Source organism: Medicago truncatula, chromosome 3, assembly GCF_003473485.1.
Source record: "Medicago truncatula cultivar Jemalong A17 chromosome 3, MtrunA17r5.0-ANR, whole genome shotgun sequence".
NCBI classification, from domain to species: domain Eukaryota; kingdom Viridiplantae; phylum Streptophyta; class Magnoliopsida; order Fabales; family Fabaceae; genus Medicago; species Medicago truncatula.
Genome location: NC_053044.1, coordinates 24,310,852 through 24,328,671, shown reverse-complemented (window position 1 = coordinate 24,328,671; position 17,820 = coordinate 24,310,852). Strand labels below are relative to the sequence as shown.

Genomic DNA, 17,820 nt, shown 5'->3' with positions numbered 1-17,820 from the left:
CTCCTATACAAACCTTGTCATCATGCGCAGAAAAAGGACACATCAATGTTGCATTTCATCCGTCCTTTACTCGGCTTTGTCCATTTTATGGTTCCAAAAGACTTATTTTGGGGAGTGGGCGGATTACAAGTTTGACGAGCTGCTCTCCAATCATGTAGCATAGATATTGCACGCTGTAATACGACATTCTCTAGTAATACACATAAACCAACCACAATTCTATTCCACAGGTTCAAAATTTATAAGCAACTAGCCACATTTTAATTCAATACAAACAAACAAAAATGATGATCCTTATACCAGAATTACAGCACATTTTTATGTTCAAATATAAATATAGAGAAAAATGAACATTTATATTTGCAGGGTTTTACATTGATACAGTTGATTGGGTTGAGAACATAGAGAAACTTCACCATCTTATTATGCTGCTTGCTTCTTCTAGTTTCAACCTTTTCAACAACAAATTCAAAATTTCAGTCAGTAGAGGAATTATCTTCGCACCTGGTACAATCAAATAATGTATTTGAATTCTTTATTTAATGTATGAATAAAAATTATTTTATGTTTCTTTTTTTAACGCAATGTTTCTTCAATATTTTTCTAATTATAGTATAATAACATTCACGATATTCGCAATGAATTATAGCAGAATGAATTATTTGAATAATCAATAGTGTCAGACAATGTTGGCATGTACTTGGTCACTGTCAATAATACATTCATGGTTTACATTGACAATGTTGGTAAAAAAATTAGCAGTAACATTCATATTTTGTAGTTTTATTAACAATCAAGGAAAATTATGTACAAACCAAGTCAAAAAGAAGTTATATGGAATTTTGAAAACGAAATTCCAGTTAGTTTGTTTATTTACTATCCAAAATATTGAACTAAATTATTATTCTTTTCAAAAATTAAGAAAAAGTAAAAATATAAAAAAACAGAACAAAAAGTTACCTGAGTTTGTGTCTCAAGCTTAGAGAGGTTTGGAGGCATTCACATATGCGGAGTTTTAGAGGTTTAACGGAATCTAACTTGCAACCATGAAATATATCAACAAAACTTAGCAGATTGTCCAATGTAGTTTCTGTCATGTTTGGAAGCACAACTTCATTTTATTCCACTTGTTGAGTAGCTTGTGACATTTAAAGCTTGCTTGGTTGCGGAAGCATTCTAACCTTAGTAACAGGGAAAAGACTTTTCAACAAAGTTGAGATGAACGAGTTGACCTAAGGTGGCAGATTAAAATTCTGGTCCAAAGGGTGCGGGTTCTTCTCTAATCCCACTCTCAACATTTCTTTTTTTAATTTCTTCTGTTTTTCCTTTGTCCCATGCGTAGTTGAGTACGAATGGTTCTTTCAAATATTCAACTTTGTTAGAAGCTCGGTACCGAAATAAGAATCTTCATCATCTTCTGCTGCCGCTTCTTCATCCTTATCAACAACAAACTTTGTTTTTCCTTTGTCCCACGCCAAGTTGGGTACGGATGGATCTTTCACATAATCGGTTTTGCTAGACGTTGGGTACTCATAAATAGGAGAATCTTCATCATCTTCTGCTGCGGCTTCATTTTCATCATTCTTTAGTTCCAAATAATGAGAATCTTCACCATCTCCTAATCCTGCTTCCTTTTGCAGTTTCCTCTTTATCAACAACAAATGAAAATTTCGGTCAGTAGAGAGAAACTATCTCCACAAAAATAAAGTTATCATAATTGTCAAAGACAGAGAAAAAAAAAATCATCAAAAAAGTTACCATTTATTGAATTCATAAAAATTTATTTAATATGATAATGGATGAATTTTTATAAATCTTATTCATTTTTTAAATATTTATAATGATTTATAATTAAATATGAGCTTGATAAAATTAATTGATTTTATTTGAAAATATTATCAAACACTTTAACATAAAAAAATTATAATAAAAAAAATGTTTACCAAACAACTTTAACTTTATCTTTTAAGCAGTTATTTTTAACTTTAAGTTTAAAGTAGCTTATATGTCTAAAAAAAGCTGGGCCAAACGAAACCTTAGTATCCTAGTTAGCAAGGAAGAAAAGTCACCTTAATTTTTCTTAAGCTTGAAGCAGTTTTGGGGCAGTCATATATGTGGAGTTGTAGAAGCTTATCAGCATGTAACTTACAACCATGGCAGATATCTACAAAATTCGTTAGATTACTCAATGTTATCTCGGTCAAGTTTGGAAGAACAATTTCCATTTCATTCATAACGTTGTCTCCACTACTATGTCTAAAAACCTCTTGAAGTTGAGTAGCATCTGCTAAGAAAAGAGAACTTAATTGTGGAAGCATTGTAAATTTGTAATCATGGCAAAAGAGAAAAGGCTTTTCAACTTGTTGCAGTTATAGACTTCTATTTGTTTTAGCTTAGGAAAATAAAATTCAGCATCAGGAAGCTGCACAAGTTCTTCATCTGCTGCAACTACTTGTTCCAATTCTTGGCAATTGAAAATTTCAAGGCTAATCAACTCTTGTAGGCTTCTACTTACCTCCATGGAGAACAAGTATTTCAAATTTTCACAACTGTCCACTCTTAAACGCTGAAGACATTGGAAACTCCAAATCTGACTTGGAGTAGGACCTACCCATGAAATGGAGTGCAATTGAGGCAGATCATACAATACCAGTTCTTGCAGTTTTGAGAGTAAGCTCTGAAATGGAATATTCCAAGTTAAATAACCAAATAATATTGGGGTGGGTAGCATTACAAATATCAATAAAAAAATAGCATAAGTACCACAAAACAGTAAAGCATTTCAATAAGATTACGCACTTCATTCGGATGATGTTGTCTTTGATCATAGCCAACCTTCAAATTGAACCATGGTATAGCCATGTTTGGACAATTATATATGTTTAGCATCCTCAGACATTGAGATGACCAGTTTGCTTGACAATTCTCTGGACACATCCCAATGAGATTTTCAAGAGAAGAGAGTCCGAGAACTTCCAAATGAGGAAGCATGACATGGTGTGATGAAAGGTGTTCTTTGTGATCACATTTACCAAACACGTATTCCAGCTTAGGAGAATATCCTATCTCCATCTGTTGCAATTGTGTAAGTCCTTCAACATAACAAATCGGGAATATCGACTCTAACCTTGGACAATCAGAAATGTTAACATCCCTTAATTTGGTCATCAAAAAATGAGAATTCATTGGAGCTGGACTTATTTCCTCACTTGTATTACTACCACCATGTTGCCTTCCACTAGCAGCAATTATATGCTTCAATTTATAGCACCCACTGATTTTTAGTTGTTCTAGTTGCTGCAAACTTTGAGCAACAGATGCTGAGAAGAGTACTTCATCGGTCCTGCAATATGATAAGCTGAGGATCTTAAGATTTCGTAACTTACATTCCAATGGAAACATGATGTGTAACTTCCTGCAATCTTGTATGTCAACCAGTTCTAGTTTCTCAAAGTAGTGTAGTACTTGAAGAGATGGACCTCGATACAATTCTGTCAAGTTATTCATAGACCGAAGGCGTAACTCCCCCAACCTGGGAATCAAATCATCTTCCCTGAAATCATAGGTTGCATCGAAGATGCATTCTATATCTTGGCATCTTGTAAGATGGAGAGAAGTCAAATCATCCATGCCTCCTACAACTCCAACCATATCTGGGATAATATTTTTACATCCTCCATGAAGAGCTTCCAAAGAAATAACTTCAGCTATTTGCAGAATATTTTTCTTAGATGTCTTCAACCTTGATGTATTAAAACCTTTTACTCGTAGGACTCTCCTTCTTTCCTGAAGGATTTGATCATCAAGTACAAAGCTTTGTAGATTTACGAGAATACCAATATCCAGAATGATCTCAGGAACATGCTTTTCTGGGTAACATGCTGAAGCATATAACTCCTCTAGTTGTGAACATTTCCCTATTGCTCCATTATAGCTGTTTCGAGAAATACGACATTCTGACAAATCTAGCAACTTAAGACTTATGAGTTTTCCTATTTCGATAGGAAGTCCATTGAAGTGACAACGTCTCAAGTCAAGAACCTCAATGCTTGTTAAGCTTCCGATGAAAGAAATGTCATCCAATTTCAATCCATTTAAGCGCAAAGTTCGAACATTTGTCAACAACTGGATGGATGGAGAAAATGATACTGGTACTATTTTGTTATCAATGGTTATTGAAAGTACCTCAAGCCCTTGTACTCCTTCAAATGTTAAATGTGATAAATCCAAGAAATTCAATGATTCACGAGCACTTATATTTACCAATAACATTTTAAGATTTGGAGCATGCAATTGACAAAAGGTGGGATTTTCATTATACCACCATGAGGATAATGTAAAACATTCTCTTATTTTGTTATCCTCTGCTAAAGTGCTAAGTGGTTTGTCAACATTTACCAAGATTTTGCAATTATCTGATGTATTTGCAATCCATAAGACTGTCTCACGAACCATGCCATGCATCTTCACAGAACCAGGCGTGAACAAACAAGAATCGAAGAGTTTGTTTATGTCTGCTTGAATCAAGCTCCTCATTGACTGTAATGATAATTTTTCTCCCATACCTAGTCCAAATGCAAACCTCATCAAATCTTCTGTTGGGATGTGATAGTCTTCTGGAAAAAGAGTACAAATCATTAAGAGTAGCTGTGTGTACTGCCTTTGCAAATAATCATAGCTTAATTTAAGGCAACTTAAAGTAGTCCTCACTCCTCCTTCATCATTGGATGCCTTTGAATCCCTCAACTTATCTAACGCCTGCTGCCACAACTCAATTTCATGCCTTCCTTTTAAGGACGACCCTATAGTTTTGATTGATAAGGGAAGTCCATTACACTCATTGCAGACTTCCCGTGGCACACCATCCAATAACTTGGAGTATTCGTCATCAATTCTTGCAAACTTTTGGAATAATGTCCAAGATTCATCTTCAGACAAGAGCCCCAAATGAATCTTCTTTTGACAGTCCATTGATGTACAGACATGCTCATTACGAGTGGTTATCAGGACCTTCCATGTGTGCTCGTTAACATTGTCTACGAGAATCCCTATATTTATCAAATGAAACTCTCTCCATAGATCGTCCACTATTATAAGAATTCGCTTCTTTTGTTTTAAACACAACCATAAACGTTGTGCTCTTCCCTCTTCACTTTCTTCCTCCAATTTCAAGTTTAACATATCTGCAAGTTTTCCCTGAATGCCTCTAATATTTGGAGTTTGAGCGACAGTGATTGATATAACCTTATCAAACATATCTAATTCCTCAGCCTTCTTGCCAACTTCTGCTGCAAGGGTTGTTTTTCCGCATCCACCCATTCCATACATTCCTATTATAGAGATGCAATCATCCTTAAGTGCCTCCAATAGTTGATTGTAAGCCACCTTTGTTGATTCAAAATAAATGAATTCTTCAAATGACCGATACCTGCTACCTGGTAGTGGAGCACGATGAGAAAATGGTTGAATATCAATGCTTTTACCTTTGTATTTCCCCATCGCATCTATCTTTTGTACCATTTGCTTGCACAAAAGATACCGTCCACACGTTGGAAACCATCCTTGAAAGCAATTGGCGTCTGTTTCTGTCCTTTGCACAAGAACATCCACCTCTCTCAAGAGATTTTCTACAACAATCAACCACTTCTCCACTGGTTTTTCAATTATTTCAGTTTTCTCCAAGGCTTGTGCAACGCGAATCAACAAATTGTCTCTTTCAGATGTCAGCGCCTCCTTTTCAGTCTCAAGATCATTGATTACATTATTAACACAAAGAAAGTATTGTACTTCGCGGAATATTGGTCCCCCCAAATATTTACCCACATTAGTTGCAACAGTCACAACAATATTTGCCATCAAATAAAGACAACCTGATAACAGAATCGTGTACACAAATTAGTCAAAGATCCATCATTACGGTAAATATGGTTTGGTCACTTAATTTCTTGATGACAAAGAAACATGTTAGTGCTTGTCATGTACAAAATATATGTGAAAAATACAGGGTATAGTGTCAAATTTTAGTCTCAGGCTCAGATTAGTGAAAAATACAAAAGGCCAACTTTGTAGTTGGAATAAGTTGTCTAATTTAAGCAATAAGATTGAGCCTTGTTTGGACTGCAACAAATAAATTTTATCATAGATATATGGTCAATACATTTTCAGAAAGCAAAAACAGCATACCTTATGTAAGAGCTCAAGAAGTAGATGCACTGTCAGCTGAGCTAAGTTCGCAATAACAGCTGCACAGAAGGATACTTGAGCTTTCACTTTAACCTTTACACTATCACACAACACGATTCTTTTTACACCTTCTATGGTTTGGTCAACGGTGCTGTTTGCTCTTCCCCTCACCTAATCTATCATTTTATTATTTTTTTATGTTTTTTGAAAGATTCCATTATTATTAATACAAGAAACTATACTATTGTCTATATTATCCTTGATTTATATATTGTTCATTGCACTGTCAAATGCATCATTAGGCTCCACTCCATGACAGTGTTTCCGTATGCTTTGTTGTTTATTCATTGTTCAAACACAAACTTTAAATATGAACATTAAATGACTAAGCAAGCCATTGTTTTATCGTCAAGCATGCCATGTTTCTTGTTTACTAAGAACCTTCATACCCTCTCTGTCATTCTTTATCAGCATTCATTCCATATTTCTCATGTTTAATTGATAGTACAATTAATGTCTATTTTGTATATTTTAAGGGAAGTGTAATTCAAATATCTTTGAGGGAAGCGGAGTGTAATTTACTCTAACTATTTTTAGAATTTTTGGTTTAAGAATTACCCTCACTTATAAATATTTGTATATGCCATGTCGTAACTTTTAACATACCCATCATGCCAAGCATTATTGAGGTTTGGTGCATAGATATAAATGGTGAGTAATACGATAGCGAAACCTGATAACATGGTTCAACAAAAATTAAACAACCATGTAGTTGAGTTTAACACAACCTCATAAAATTGGGTGGTGAGGCAAGGATTGCCCCTACATATTTATCAAATGATTACTTAACGAAAATATTGTTATTCAAATTCTCCAAGCCAAGTGGACATGTTTAGGAACTGTGCGCCATATCTATAATTTGGACCAAACATCAGAGGGACAATCATGTGAAGGAAATAGTTTATTACGAGGACCCGAATTCCCTCCCTAATTATAAACCCCTTTGAACAAAAAAGTCTAATCTTTAAATATAAATCATGTATAAATTATTAGGTGTATTTATTATTCTTTTTCCATAAAAATACCATGATTAATATTACTAACTTGTATACGAATATGAAAAATCAAAGGTTAATATATCTTTATCTCTTGTAATATTAACGATTTTCGGTTTGCTCCTGTAAAAACATTTGTTTAGATTCTAACCCTATAATTTGAAGATTCTTTGGTTTTAAAATTTAAGGTACTTTTGTCCCTTGTAAACTTGTAATCTGAGAGAATTTTAGTTTACTGCCCGCCATATCATCAATTTTGTACGGTCAAAATTCATCCAAAACCAAAGAATTTTCAATATACAGGGTTGGAATCTAAACAAATTTTGTTACAGAGATAAACCGGAAATCGCTAATAAAACAAGACTTATTATGAGCAAACCAAATACCATAACATAAAGAAAGAATATATCAGATGATATCTAATGATGAATGAGAAATGACCTATTCAAGTCAAGATATGAATGAGAGGGAATAAGCCTTTAATCGAATACTCAAAGGAGAGTGCAACCAAACCTTTTTCTTCCAAATGCACCCTTTAAAGACATGGTCCAAATCTTTGTCAGCACTACCACAACAAGAACAAAAAGGGTCGATCATCATTCCTATATAAATCAACTTCTTTTTGGTGTGGGGGCTATCATGAAAAATTCTTCAGGGAAGATGAATATGTTTTGGGATGGTGTGAATGCTCTGAAGCTTTGACCAACACTCATAATTGGCACTACGAGTGGAAGTTTAAGAAAGACCAGATTCCTCCCACTTCCTTATGAAATGATATGCACTTTCATATGAGAAAATACATTTTTTTGTGAGGGACCCAAATTTGAGAATCCATATGTGTTGATGTTGGAGTTAAAGTATTTGCATGGCTTTAAAAGGCAAGAAATATGCATTGATCAACGATGCATTCCCAACTCCAAGATCATGATGAAGTTGAGACACTTGAGAAAGTTCACTATTGGATGGCTTTGGAGACCACACCTTGTAGCCATTATGGAAAGGAAGCCAATTATCTTCTCAAATATTGATGAAATTGCCCGTTCTCACTCTCCAAACACATCCACGATTCAGAACCTATAAAGCTCTATGAATACTTCGCCAAGTATAGGTTGGAAACATGTCCAAGACTCAAAATTTTGCATTCAACATATATCTCAATAATTATGTTCATGTTATGAGTAACGAGTTTCAACACCTTATTATAAAAATTTAATTTGTTAACCATTTGAAGTAGTAGCAAAAATTGTCTATCAAAATATCAAAGCGTAAATTAATAATAAATATAACACAGTAAACAATCATTTTAATCTTCAAATACGTAAGTCATTGTCACAATAACCTTCAAAAGAATAAAAATTAGAAAATTACATGTGAATTTATCAATTTTAATTGTTAATTTTCAAATGTATCTTTAACTTATTAGTATAATCCGCAAATATATTTTTCGTTCATCACTATAATCTATAAAATTTCGAACAAAAAATGTACTTGGTAATATATTTTCAAATTTAATATATTCAAATCAAATACTATACACCAACTTTTCTCAAAAAGAAAAGAGTACTATACAACAACTTTATCACATTCATTCAACAATATAATATTTTTTTTGACAAATCATTAAGCAAAATAAATTAAAAGAAGAGAAAATATTAAACAATAAATAATTTAATAAAAAAAACATCAATGTTTCAAAGATTTTTTTTTTATTTTTGGTAATTTTTATTTTTCAGTGTAATAAATAATAAAATACAAAGGAAATATTGTCAACAACTTTCCCATATTCATTCCCTTAAAAAAAAAAAATCGCATATTCATTGAACAAAATAATTGTTGACCCAATTAATTTTTCATTGACATGATAGACCCAAATCATAATTTATTTTATGGAAATAATATATCTTTTTTTTGTTGTAATATGATATAAATAATTTTATAAATAGTAATAAAATAAAAATGAAAATGAAAATGAATTCATTCACACTAGTATAAAAAGACACAAAAAAAAAAAAATATGAGTAGCCACATGTAAAAGTTGCCCCAATCTGTGTCCTCTTCTATGAACAACAACTCTTCATTCGGTTCTATTCCTCCTTCTCCCGCTTCTTCCAACTCGTCCTCGATGGCTTCTTCTGAACAACTCGTTCTCGAACTCAGCAATCCCGAACTCCGTGAAAACGCTCTTCTCGAACTCTCCAAGGTATCTTCATCTTCATCATCATCGTAGCCATTTTCTCTTTCGCCTTTTTCTTCAAAACAATTTCAAATTTCTCCATTTAATTTTTTAAATAAGTGATTAGGGTTATGGATTATGATTAGGATTATTTTAGTTAATTATTTAGATCTATGAAGCACTGACACTAAGAAGCTGGTACAATTTGAGAAAATGACATGATTTAATGTAATTACATGTGTTTCGTCGGGTGTCTGACATTGACACATGTCAGACACCAAACACGCTTTCGATCAGAAGTGTTGAGATATGAGAATGGTACACTGTTTATTTGTGTTGTTATGTGTTGAAAGGTTGGTCTGGTTTTCCTTTTTTAGTTGATTGTTTTGTTAAGTTACACTGTTTATGATTAGGGTTTTGTTAGTTAATTGTTGGGATCTTTGAAACACAGAAATGTACACTGGACATTACATGACATGACATGTTGACACTCGTAATAATTTGAGAAAATGACATAATTGAATGTAATATTATGTGTTAGTGTCGGACGCTAGAGATGCATTTCATCAGAAGTGTTGATGATATGTGTTGTTATGATAATTTTACACTGTTTAATTACGTTATGTGTTGAAAATTTGTTCTGGTTTTTATTTTATTAGTCAATTGCTGTTATAATTTTTGAATTGCGTGTAGATTTATAGTGTGATCAATTTTGTGGGAGTGAGAATTGGTTTCAATGGAATTTGACGTGTGGATCATTGATTGATTGATTCCTTTTGTTGAAATTAGGGTTGCATGGGAGATGTAAATTTAGTTATTGTTTGTTTTAATGCTGATTCACATTTTTTTATTTTTTTATGTATTTACACTCAAAAATTGAAAATTGACAGCAGATATACTAGAGCTGTTCATTCTCGAGTGTGAGAGCGTGCGTTACAGATTTTCAAAGGGTGTCAGTTTAAAAAATACAAATATCCAGTCTAGTATGTAAGAAAACTACAAATGTTCGGCTTGCGCGTGGGGGGCGCGTTAAAATGTGTGGAGTGCTACACACATTTACGGTTTTTGCCCCTTTATTGTGCGTACTTTTGTGATTTTTAACGTGATCTGGATTGTCAAAATCGGTAAACCTTCTTAAAGAAAAATACAAATATCCAGTCGGATATGTAACAAAACTAAAGATGTTCAGCTTGCGTGTGGGGGGCGCGTTAAAATGCGTGTAGTTCCATGCACAATTACCAGTTTTGCGGTTTTTTACCCCTTTATTGTGTGTACTTTTGTGATCTTGAACGTGATCTGGATTGTCAAAGTCGGCAAACCTTCTTAAAGGAAAATAGATCAAACTGATAAAAATATAACCGTTGTTACAAAACACGACAGTAAAATTGACATCGTGATGTTACATTAAATTGCCTTGTTGTGTTTAAAACGATGAGATAAATGATAAATCAAGTGAGAAGAAACCGAAACAGAAAATATCAACTGTCCACAAAAGTGACATGCTGACTACTCAGGGTGCCACTGCCCAGGGTTCAGCCACCACCAAAGATGGCACGATGCCTTCTGCTGCGGAACAACTCATTTGTAAACTTAGAAACCCTGACGACATTGAAAATGCACTTCGTGAGCTCTGCAAGGTTATCGTTTCCCCTTTATTTTAGAATACCAGATTAGAGTTTCAACAAATTTGGATCGAAAACAAAGTGCGGTGAAGAGGTATTGCGGGTTCGAACCCGCATCTCAACACATCAGATGTCCCCACAACCTTTTACTTACCCTCTCAATCACATTTACTGGATTGTATTTACTTATTTTTTTTGTTAATGCGCGGTTAGGTTTTCATATAATTAATTTGTTGTTGCAGAGATGGTTTGGAACTTCGATCTGGCCTTCAAATGTTAGTTAATTTTGAAGATATGATATTGATATTATGTCTATGTGTTCTTGTTATGAGTTTGCTGTCGTGTTGGACAAATTTGACTTTTTTAATGTTTTTCTGTTTTGCGTGTTTTTCGAATCTCAGTTTTCCTTGTTTGTTGTTACAATTTTTACCTGAGAGAAAAGTAGAAAGAGGTATGATCAATTTTGCATGAGTATTCCCATTGGAGTGAGAATCTGTTTCAATGGCTTTGGTTTGTGCATTATTTCTTATGTTGAATTTGGGGTTACATGGGAGATGTAATCATTATTTGTTAATGGATTGATGCTGATTAACTAATTAAATTTTAGATTTGTGCTAAAAATTGTTTAGACATTTATTGAATTATATCACGATGATTTGACTTGGTTTCTGTTTGTTTGGATTGCTACTGCACTCATATGGGTATCTCATTTTTGTTTTGTGTATTGTAGAAGAGGGAGCAATTTCAAGATCTCGCCCCATTGCTATGGAATTCATTTGGTACTATTGCAGCACTACTGCAGGTATGCTGTGTCACTTTTTTCCTATCTGTATTGTTTAGCTTATTTTGCTATAACCTTTCATATGAATCTGTAGTCAATAGAAGCCCCTAGTCACTACGCGAAACCCTGCCCTGTTGATTTTCATTTTTGAGTAGCAGCAAAATATCGTGGCCTCTACAGTGAAGCTCCTGTAAAATTCCAAACGTGCCCTCAATTTATAGATGCTCCGGTGTTCCCTTTTGTTTCTTTTGAAACTCTTTGGTCATTTCATCCTAAAACTATGCTTTATGTTGGGTTTGAATATTGGTAAAACTGAACTTTGATTATTAGTTTTGAATGTGTAATATACTATGGTATAGATTTCTGAGCTTTTATATGTGTATCATACTATGGTATAAATTTCTTGTTTTGTCTTGCCAAACTTTAATGTGGCAGTACCGATGATGCCCTTTCTCATGATACCGCGATAGCATTTTTGGAGGTCCACAGCTATGCTCTACTATCTGCCATTGACAACATAAATATTTACTTAGTTTTGAATATATTGTGGTATTCACATTTTTCTCTTCTCCCCCTATTTCTTTGTTATGGTAACCTGTTGTTATACTTGGTTCCAACTATTTTTCCTTGACTAGACCAACTTTGAAATTTGATAATTAGTCAAAACTACGCATTGTTGTGATTTAACTTCGATTGTTTTAAAACTGTAAATCTAAAAATTGGTTAGCTTTAAAATACTATAGTATCAGCATACGCTGTAAACTGCTCTCAGATTCTCCGCATGTATTTTAATTTAATATTTTCTCACCTCAGTCTGCTCTATATCTCCCTTTCAGTTTCCATTAGCAAGGTTTCTCAGTTGTCCTCCACTAAGTTGGATTTGATATTTTATTTTCTTTCAGGAAATTGTTTCAATATACCCTGTTTTGTCTCCTCCCAACCTCACTCCAGCACAATCAAATCGAGTGTGCAATGCTCTTGCCCTGCTCCAGGTTAGATGAGTTTGTCTAACTCAATCCTTTTATTTTTTTGTGAATAACTTGATTATATGAATACTCATTTTAAATCACCAAACAGTGAAATTTGGAAATCTATATCACGCTTTCAGTAGAAATATCATAGTAAAATTTCAAGGTGGGATACACATAAAAAACATAACACTTGTTAGAACTGTATGTGTGTGTGGACTGTTACAGGATATACTTTGCGTGGCAGGTTATTTGTATTTGACCATTCCACCTGCGTTCTTCGCAAGATAGGAGTAAAGAAAAGAAGACACTGATTTGCAGTGTTTCTTCAGTTTATTAAATCTTAAGTTCAGATAATCAATTAATTAGGAAAGGAACCAGCCATAGATATTATACTTTTTCGTTTTTGTGTTGTTATTTTCTTTTGAGACATATCATTAAGAACATAAAAAATTGACGGCACTAAGTTTTTTCTTCTTCTCTTGTTTTCTTACAGTGTGTAGCATCTCACCCTGATACAAGGATGCTATTCCTGAATGGTAATGTTACTTTCTTCATTCATTCGATGAATTTTGAACTTCTGTCTGATTTTTAATTATCATCTATGCTTCAAATATTCTGATGGGTGTTGGACTAATGTGTTCTTAAAAATCAAAGTTGGCATTTGTATTTTGCTGAAATGCTTTGGGAAATGGTGTTGGCTTCTCTAGATTTGGTCGATGCCGTTTCCATCCAAGTAATACAGTAATAGTATGGAAATTATAGGATTGAGGTAAGCATGGTAGGTACTAGGGACTTGATATACACCAGGTTGATGTGATTAATCATAGACTGCATATGGATGAAGGGTGGTTTGAATTGTCCACATTTTTGGTTTATGCATGAATGATCGATGTTACCCTTTTAATTTGATCATTCTTTTTGATATATTTACTGCATGAACAAATGACGAATTCTCTCCTGCTCTGGGTTATTCTAAATCTATATTTGACATATCTCATGCAGACGGATATAATATGGTCTGCTTAATGTCATACATCTAACAAATTGCATCTGAGTAAAAATGAATGTTGCTAATAAACTTTAAATTCAACTCGCATGCCCTTGCGATTACCTTACCCATCTTAGGAGTCTCCACTTTGCTCGAACTTTCTCCTATTATTTAAAGGTTACCCCATCTGATGCTCCGTTTTAGTAGGCATAGTCATGCCTTTCCTTGTTGCTTTTGAATTTTTTTACTTCTAATATCTATACACTTGTAAAACTGTGAAACCAGAAGCTTTTGGAAATTGGATGGTGTAATACATTTTCTTTTTATATTGAATATAAGGAGACTGCTTGAATGTCAAAAGATCCATTGGTTTTTATTAGTTAAAGATAGTTCATAAGGTATGTTGTATTATTTTAACGATTCTTTTCACTTGTTTTTTTCTTCAGCGCACATTCCTCTGTATTTGTATCCGTTCCTGAACACAACAAGCAAATCCAGACCTTTTGAGTACTTGAGGCTTACTAGTCTTGGTGTCATCGGTGCACTAGTGAAGGTACTTCTTCCTTACTCATTCTGATGTTGGGTGGAAATAACTGCGAGATGACCTATATTTCATACGGTTACATTTTTACTGCAAAAATTAATTTGAAATAATAACAAAAAGTTGTCCAAAAGATTCATCACAAAATCCTCGACACAGCTCTTTATAATGGAATGAAAGTCCAACAACTTGTTTGGATGAATTTGTAAGCTAGTGTTCCTCTATTTTTTGTTTGTTTTATATTATTATTATTAATTTTTTTTTTTTTTATCAATATATCATCTATGTTGGTGTTTTTCAATTTAGTCTGAATTTTCTGTTCACCAGGTTGATGATACTGAGGTTATTAGTTTTCTGCTTTCGACTGAAATAATTCCCCTGTGCCTGCGCACTATGGAGATGGGGAGTGAGCTCTCCAAAACAGTGAGTTTACTGATTCTTGATTATCTGTCTTGGGTAAATTTATGCAAACACTGGCAAATCAGACTTTATTACCATCTCCTTAGCCACATTTTTCCTGTCAATGTTCGATTAACATTAATATATGCATGTGAAGTTATTTTCGTATTTCAGTGCTGTGTTAGACATACGTATAATAAGTGCTTGTTTGTTTGTGCCGTGAGTGACCGCTACTGCATGTTTAAAGTCAATCTCACCGTGGTATTTAGAAGCTAGTTGGTGTAGCTTTACGCCAACCGTGCCTTTTCACCATGGTTTTGTTAGTTTTCAAACACATGCTAAATCAGTTTATGCATTCATAAGTCATAGCACAAGATAAATAGATATTGTGAACCTATCACTTAAGAAGACTGCTTTTGATATTCTTGTTTTACCTTTTGGATAGCTGCTCCCAATCCAAGGGTCTAGCTATGGTCATGGGATTGTTTAAACTTTGCGGGGGATGTTTAATGTTATCAATATGTTATTTGAGCAATGGCATCTGTATGTATTTATACGGGTTCAACTTCAAATACTATTCTGTCATTAGGATAAATTATTGAATACAATTTTTGGTCATTAGGATAAACTCTCGATCTTTTGTTTTATAGATTTTAAGTCACCTGTTTATGTTATGTTGCCACTGTCTGGTTTCCCTATTAATGTATATGAGATAATAAAAAAATTGAGCATGATAGTCTAATGAAGGCTCTGCTGCAACAGGTTGCAACGTTTATTGTTCAAAAGATTCTGTTAGACGATGTGGGCTTGGACTATATTTGTACTACAGCTGAGCGCTTTTTCGCTGTTGGTCGAGTTCTTGGAAACATGGTGGCAGCTCTTGCTGAGCAACCATCATCTCGTCTGTTGAAGCATATCATTCGATGCTATCTTCGTCTGTCAGATAACCCGAGGTTTGTTAATAGGATTGCAACTTAATGCGAGTTCCTCCTTCCCCTCCTCTCTTTCCGCTGAAATTGCCTCTTTCATGCCCTTCCCTTCCAAGTTTCAAATGCCAAACTCTTGGTCTTGTTAAAACAGGGCTTGTGATGCATTAAGAAGCTGTCTTCCTGACATGTTAAGGGATGCTACATTCAGCAGCTGCCTTCGTGTAAGTATTCCTTGTGATCACTACTCCCTCAATTCTTTTTTTGGTGTGATTTTACGATTATTTATACATACCAAGAAAACTAATAAATTGTTACTTTTGATTGAATATTTTGTTTTTGCCTACAATATCTAAACTATTTATTATCTAATTCCACCTGGTTTTTTCTCTGCAATAAACACTTACGAGTATTATTGACAAAACAAAATTAATGTTTGAACTTTGAAAATGACAAGTAAATAAGAACAATTTTTTCCCTACATAAGTGACAAATAGAATCAGAGGGAGTAATTTTTAATCAATTAGGCCTCGACATCCAATGTAAAATTTTGTCGAATCTCTATGACTTGGACCAAATATGCAATAGTCTGTTGTTTGTTGAGTGAAATGGCATGAGTGAAGAAATCATTAACAATAGGTCCAAAAGAAAGGTCGTAACTAGAACAGTTCATCATGTTCTCCAAATCTTTAATGTTAGAGCTGAAAATTTTCCATTCAATCACTTTGAATAAACATTCATGCTTTTAGTTTGTTTACAGTACTTATTTTTTGTTTTGTTTATTCAGGAGGACCCAACAACTAGGAAGTGGCTGCAACAACTGATTCACAATGTTGGAGGGAATCGGGTTCCTGCACTGCAAGGTGGAGGAGGTTTTGATCATCTAATGGTGAATTGAGTATAAACTATGGAATTGTGTATTCGTGTACTAAAACTATATAAGAAGACTTTAATGTTTATCAAATAAATTTATTTAGGCATTGTGTATTTGTGTACTAAAACTATATAAGAAGACTTTAATGTTTATCAAATAAATTTATATTTTTTCTAGTCTCACCCCGTACTTAATTAAAGTTTTAAGTTAATACCAAAACTGCCCTTTTTCATATATATTTTAGGCTTAAATATGATTTTCGTCCCTGTAATTTGGACCAGTTTTGATTTTCGTCCCTGTAAAAAAAAAACTTTGAAAACATCCCTGTTTTTTTTGTTTGAAAAAGGTTCCTGGCACCACTTCCGCCCTAATTTGGCATTGTTTTTGTCACGTGTCAGTTGCTGACTGTGCAACTTTTGCCATGTGGCGTTGACGTGGCATGTCACATAATTAAATTTTTTTTTTCTTTCAAAATTCTGAAAATTCTTTTTTTAAATTAAAAAAATTTAAAAATCATAAAAAATTCCGAAAAAAAACTGTTAAAATTAAAATTTTCGAGTTTTGATTTTCGTCCCTATAAAAAAAAAACTTTGAAAAACATCCCTGTAAAAATTTTTTTGTTTGAAAAAGATTCCTGGCCCCACTTCTGCTCTAATTTGGCATTGTTTTTGCCACGTGCCAGTTGCTGACTGTGCAACTTTTGCCATGTGACGTTGACGTTGCATGTCACATAATTAATTTTTTTTTTCTTTCAAAATTCTGAAAATTCTTTTTTTAAATTAAAAAAATTTAAAAATCATAAAAAATTCCGAAAAAAAACTGTTAAAATTAAAAATTTTCGAAAAAAAAAGTGAAAATTAATTTGAATATTATTCATTACTTTTTTTTTCTTTCGAAAATACTGAAAATTATAATTTCAAAAGTTATAAATTTTGAGATTATATAATTTTTAATTTTATTTTTCAAACATTTATTTCCATATTTTAAAAAAAAAGTAATTTCCAATTTTTTTCTTCATATTTAAAAAAATATTAGAATTTTTTTTCAGTTTTTTAAATTTAAAACAAAATTCAGAATTTAAAAACTAATTTTAAATTTGTTAATGACATGGACTGCCACGTGGCAAAAGTTGCAGAGTCAGCAACTGCCACGTGGCCAAAACCATACCATATCAGCAAAAAAGTGGGGTCAGGGACCTTTTTCAAACAAATTTTTTTTTACAGGGATGTTTTTCAATGTTTTTTTTTTTTTTTTAAGAGACGAAAATCAAAACTGACTCAAATTACAGGGATGAAAATCATATTTAA

The 17,820-nt window shown here is 33.3% G+C and overlaps 2 protein-coding genes across 4 annotated transcripts; one reads left to right on the top strand and one right to left on the bottom strand.

The window, feature by feature from the left end:
- Positions 1–194: 194 nt before the first annotated feature.
- LOC25488988 (putative disease resistance protein At5g05400) lies at positions 195–6,344 on the bottom strand. Of its 3 annotated transcripts, XM_024778054.2 has the most exons (6): positions 6,184–6,344; positions 2,800–5,870; positions 2,516–2,677; positions 2,070–2,164; positions 961–1,646; positions 195–452 (listed from the first exon to the last, which is right to left on the bottom strand). In XM_024778054.2, exons 2-4 carry the CDS (start codon positions 5,854–5,856, stop codon positions 2,081–2,083), a joined length of 3,303 nt encoding a protein of 1,100 aa, XP_024633822.1. In that variant the 5' UTR covers positions 5,857–5,870; positions 6,184–6,344; the 3' UTR covers positions 195–452; positions 961–1,646; positions 2,070–2,080. The 3 variants fall into 3 exon arrangements, with proteins under 3 accessions (XP_024633822.1, XP_039688444.1, XP_013459844.1); XM_039832510.1 differs by having other exon boundaries at positions 195–504; positions 2,070–2,677; XM_013604390.3 differs by having other exon boundaries at positions 2,070–2,677.
- A 2,903-nt stretch (positions 6,345–9,247) lies between these two features.
- Positions 9,248–16,692, top strand: LOC25488987 (CCR4-NOT transcription complex subunit 9). The gene is made up of 9 exons (XM_013604388.3): positions 9,248–9,438; positions 11,764–11,835; positions 12,717–12,806; positions 13,279–13,321; positions 14,220–14,326; positions 14,642–14,737; positions 15,476–15,666; positions 15,794–15,863; positions 16,427–16,692. The coding sequence occupies exons 1-9, from the start codon at positions 9,298–9,300 to the stop codon at positions 16,535–16,537; spliced, it is 921 nt and encodes a 306-aa protein (XP_013459842.1). The 5' UTR covers positions 9,248–9,297; the 3' UTR covers positions 16,538–16,692.
- The last annotated feature ends 1,128 nt before the right edge of the window (positions 16,693–17,820 follow it).

Coding starts and splice junctions, on each gene's coding strand:
- LOC25488988 (XM_039832510.1), bottom strand. CDS start 5,856: ATGGCAAATATTGTTGTGACTGTTGCAACTAATGTGGGTAAATATTTG. Junction 2,678..2,799: donor GACAACATCATCCGAATGAA/GTGCGTAATCTT, acceptor ATTCCATTTCAG/AGCTTACTCTCAAAACTGCA.
- LOC25488987 (XM_013604388.3), top strand. CDS start 9,298: ATGAACAACAACTCTTCATTCGGTTCTATTCCTCCTTCTCCCGCTTCT. Junction 9,439..11,763: donor CTCTTCTCGAACTCTCCAAG/GTATCTTCATCT, acceptor TGTGTATTGTAG/AAGAGGGAGCAATTTCAAGA. Junction 14,738..15,475: donor GGAGTGAGCTCTCCAAAACA/GTGAGTTTACTG, acceptor CTGCTGCAACAG/GTTGCAACGTTTATTGTTCA.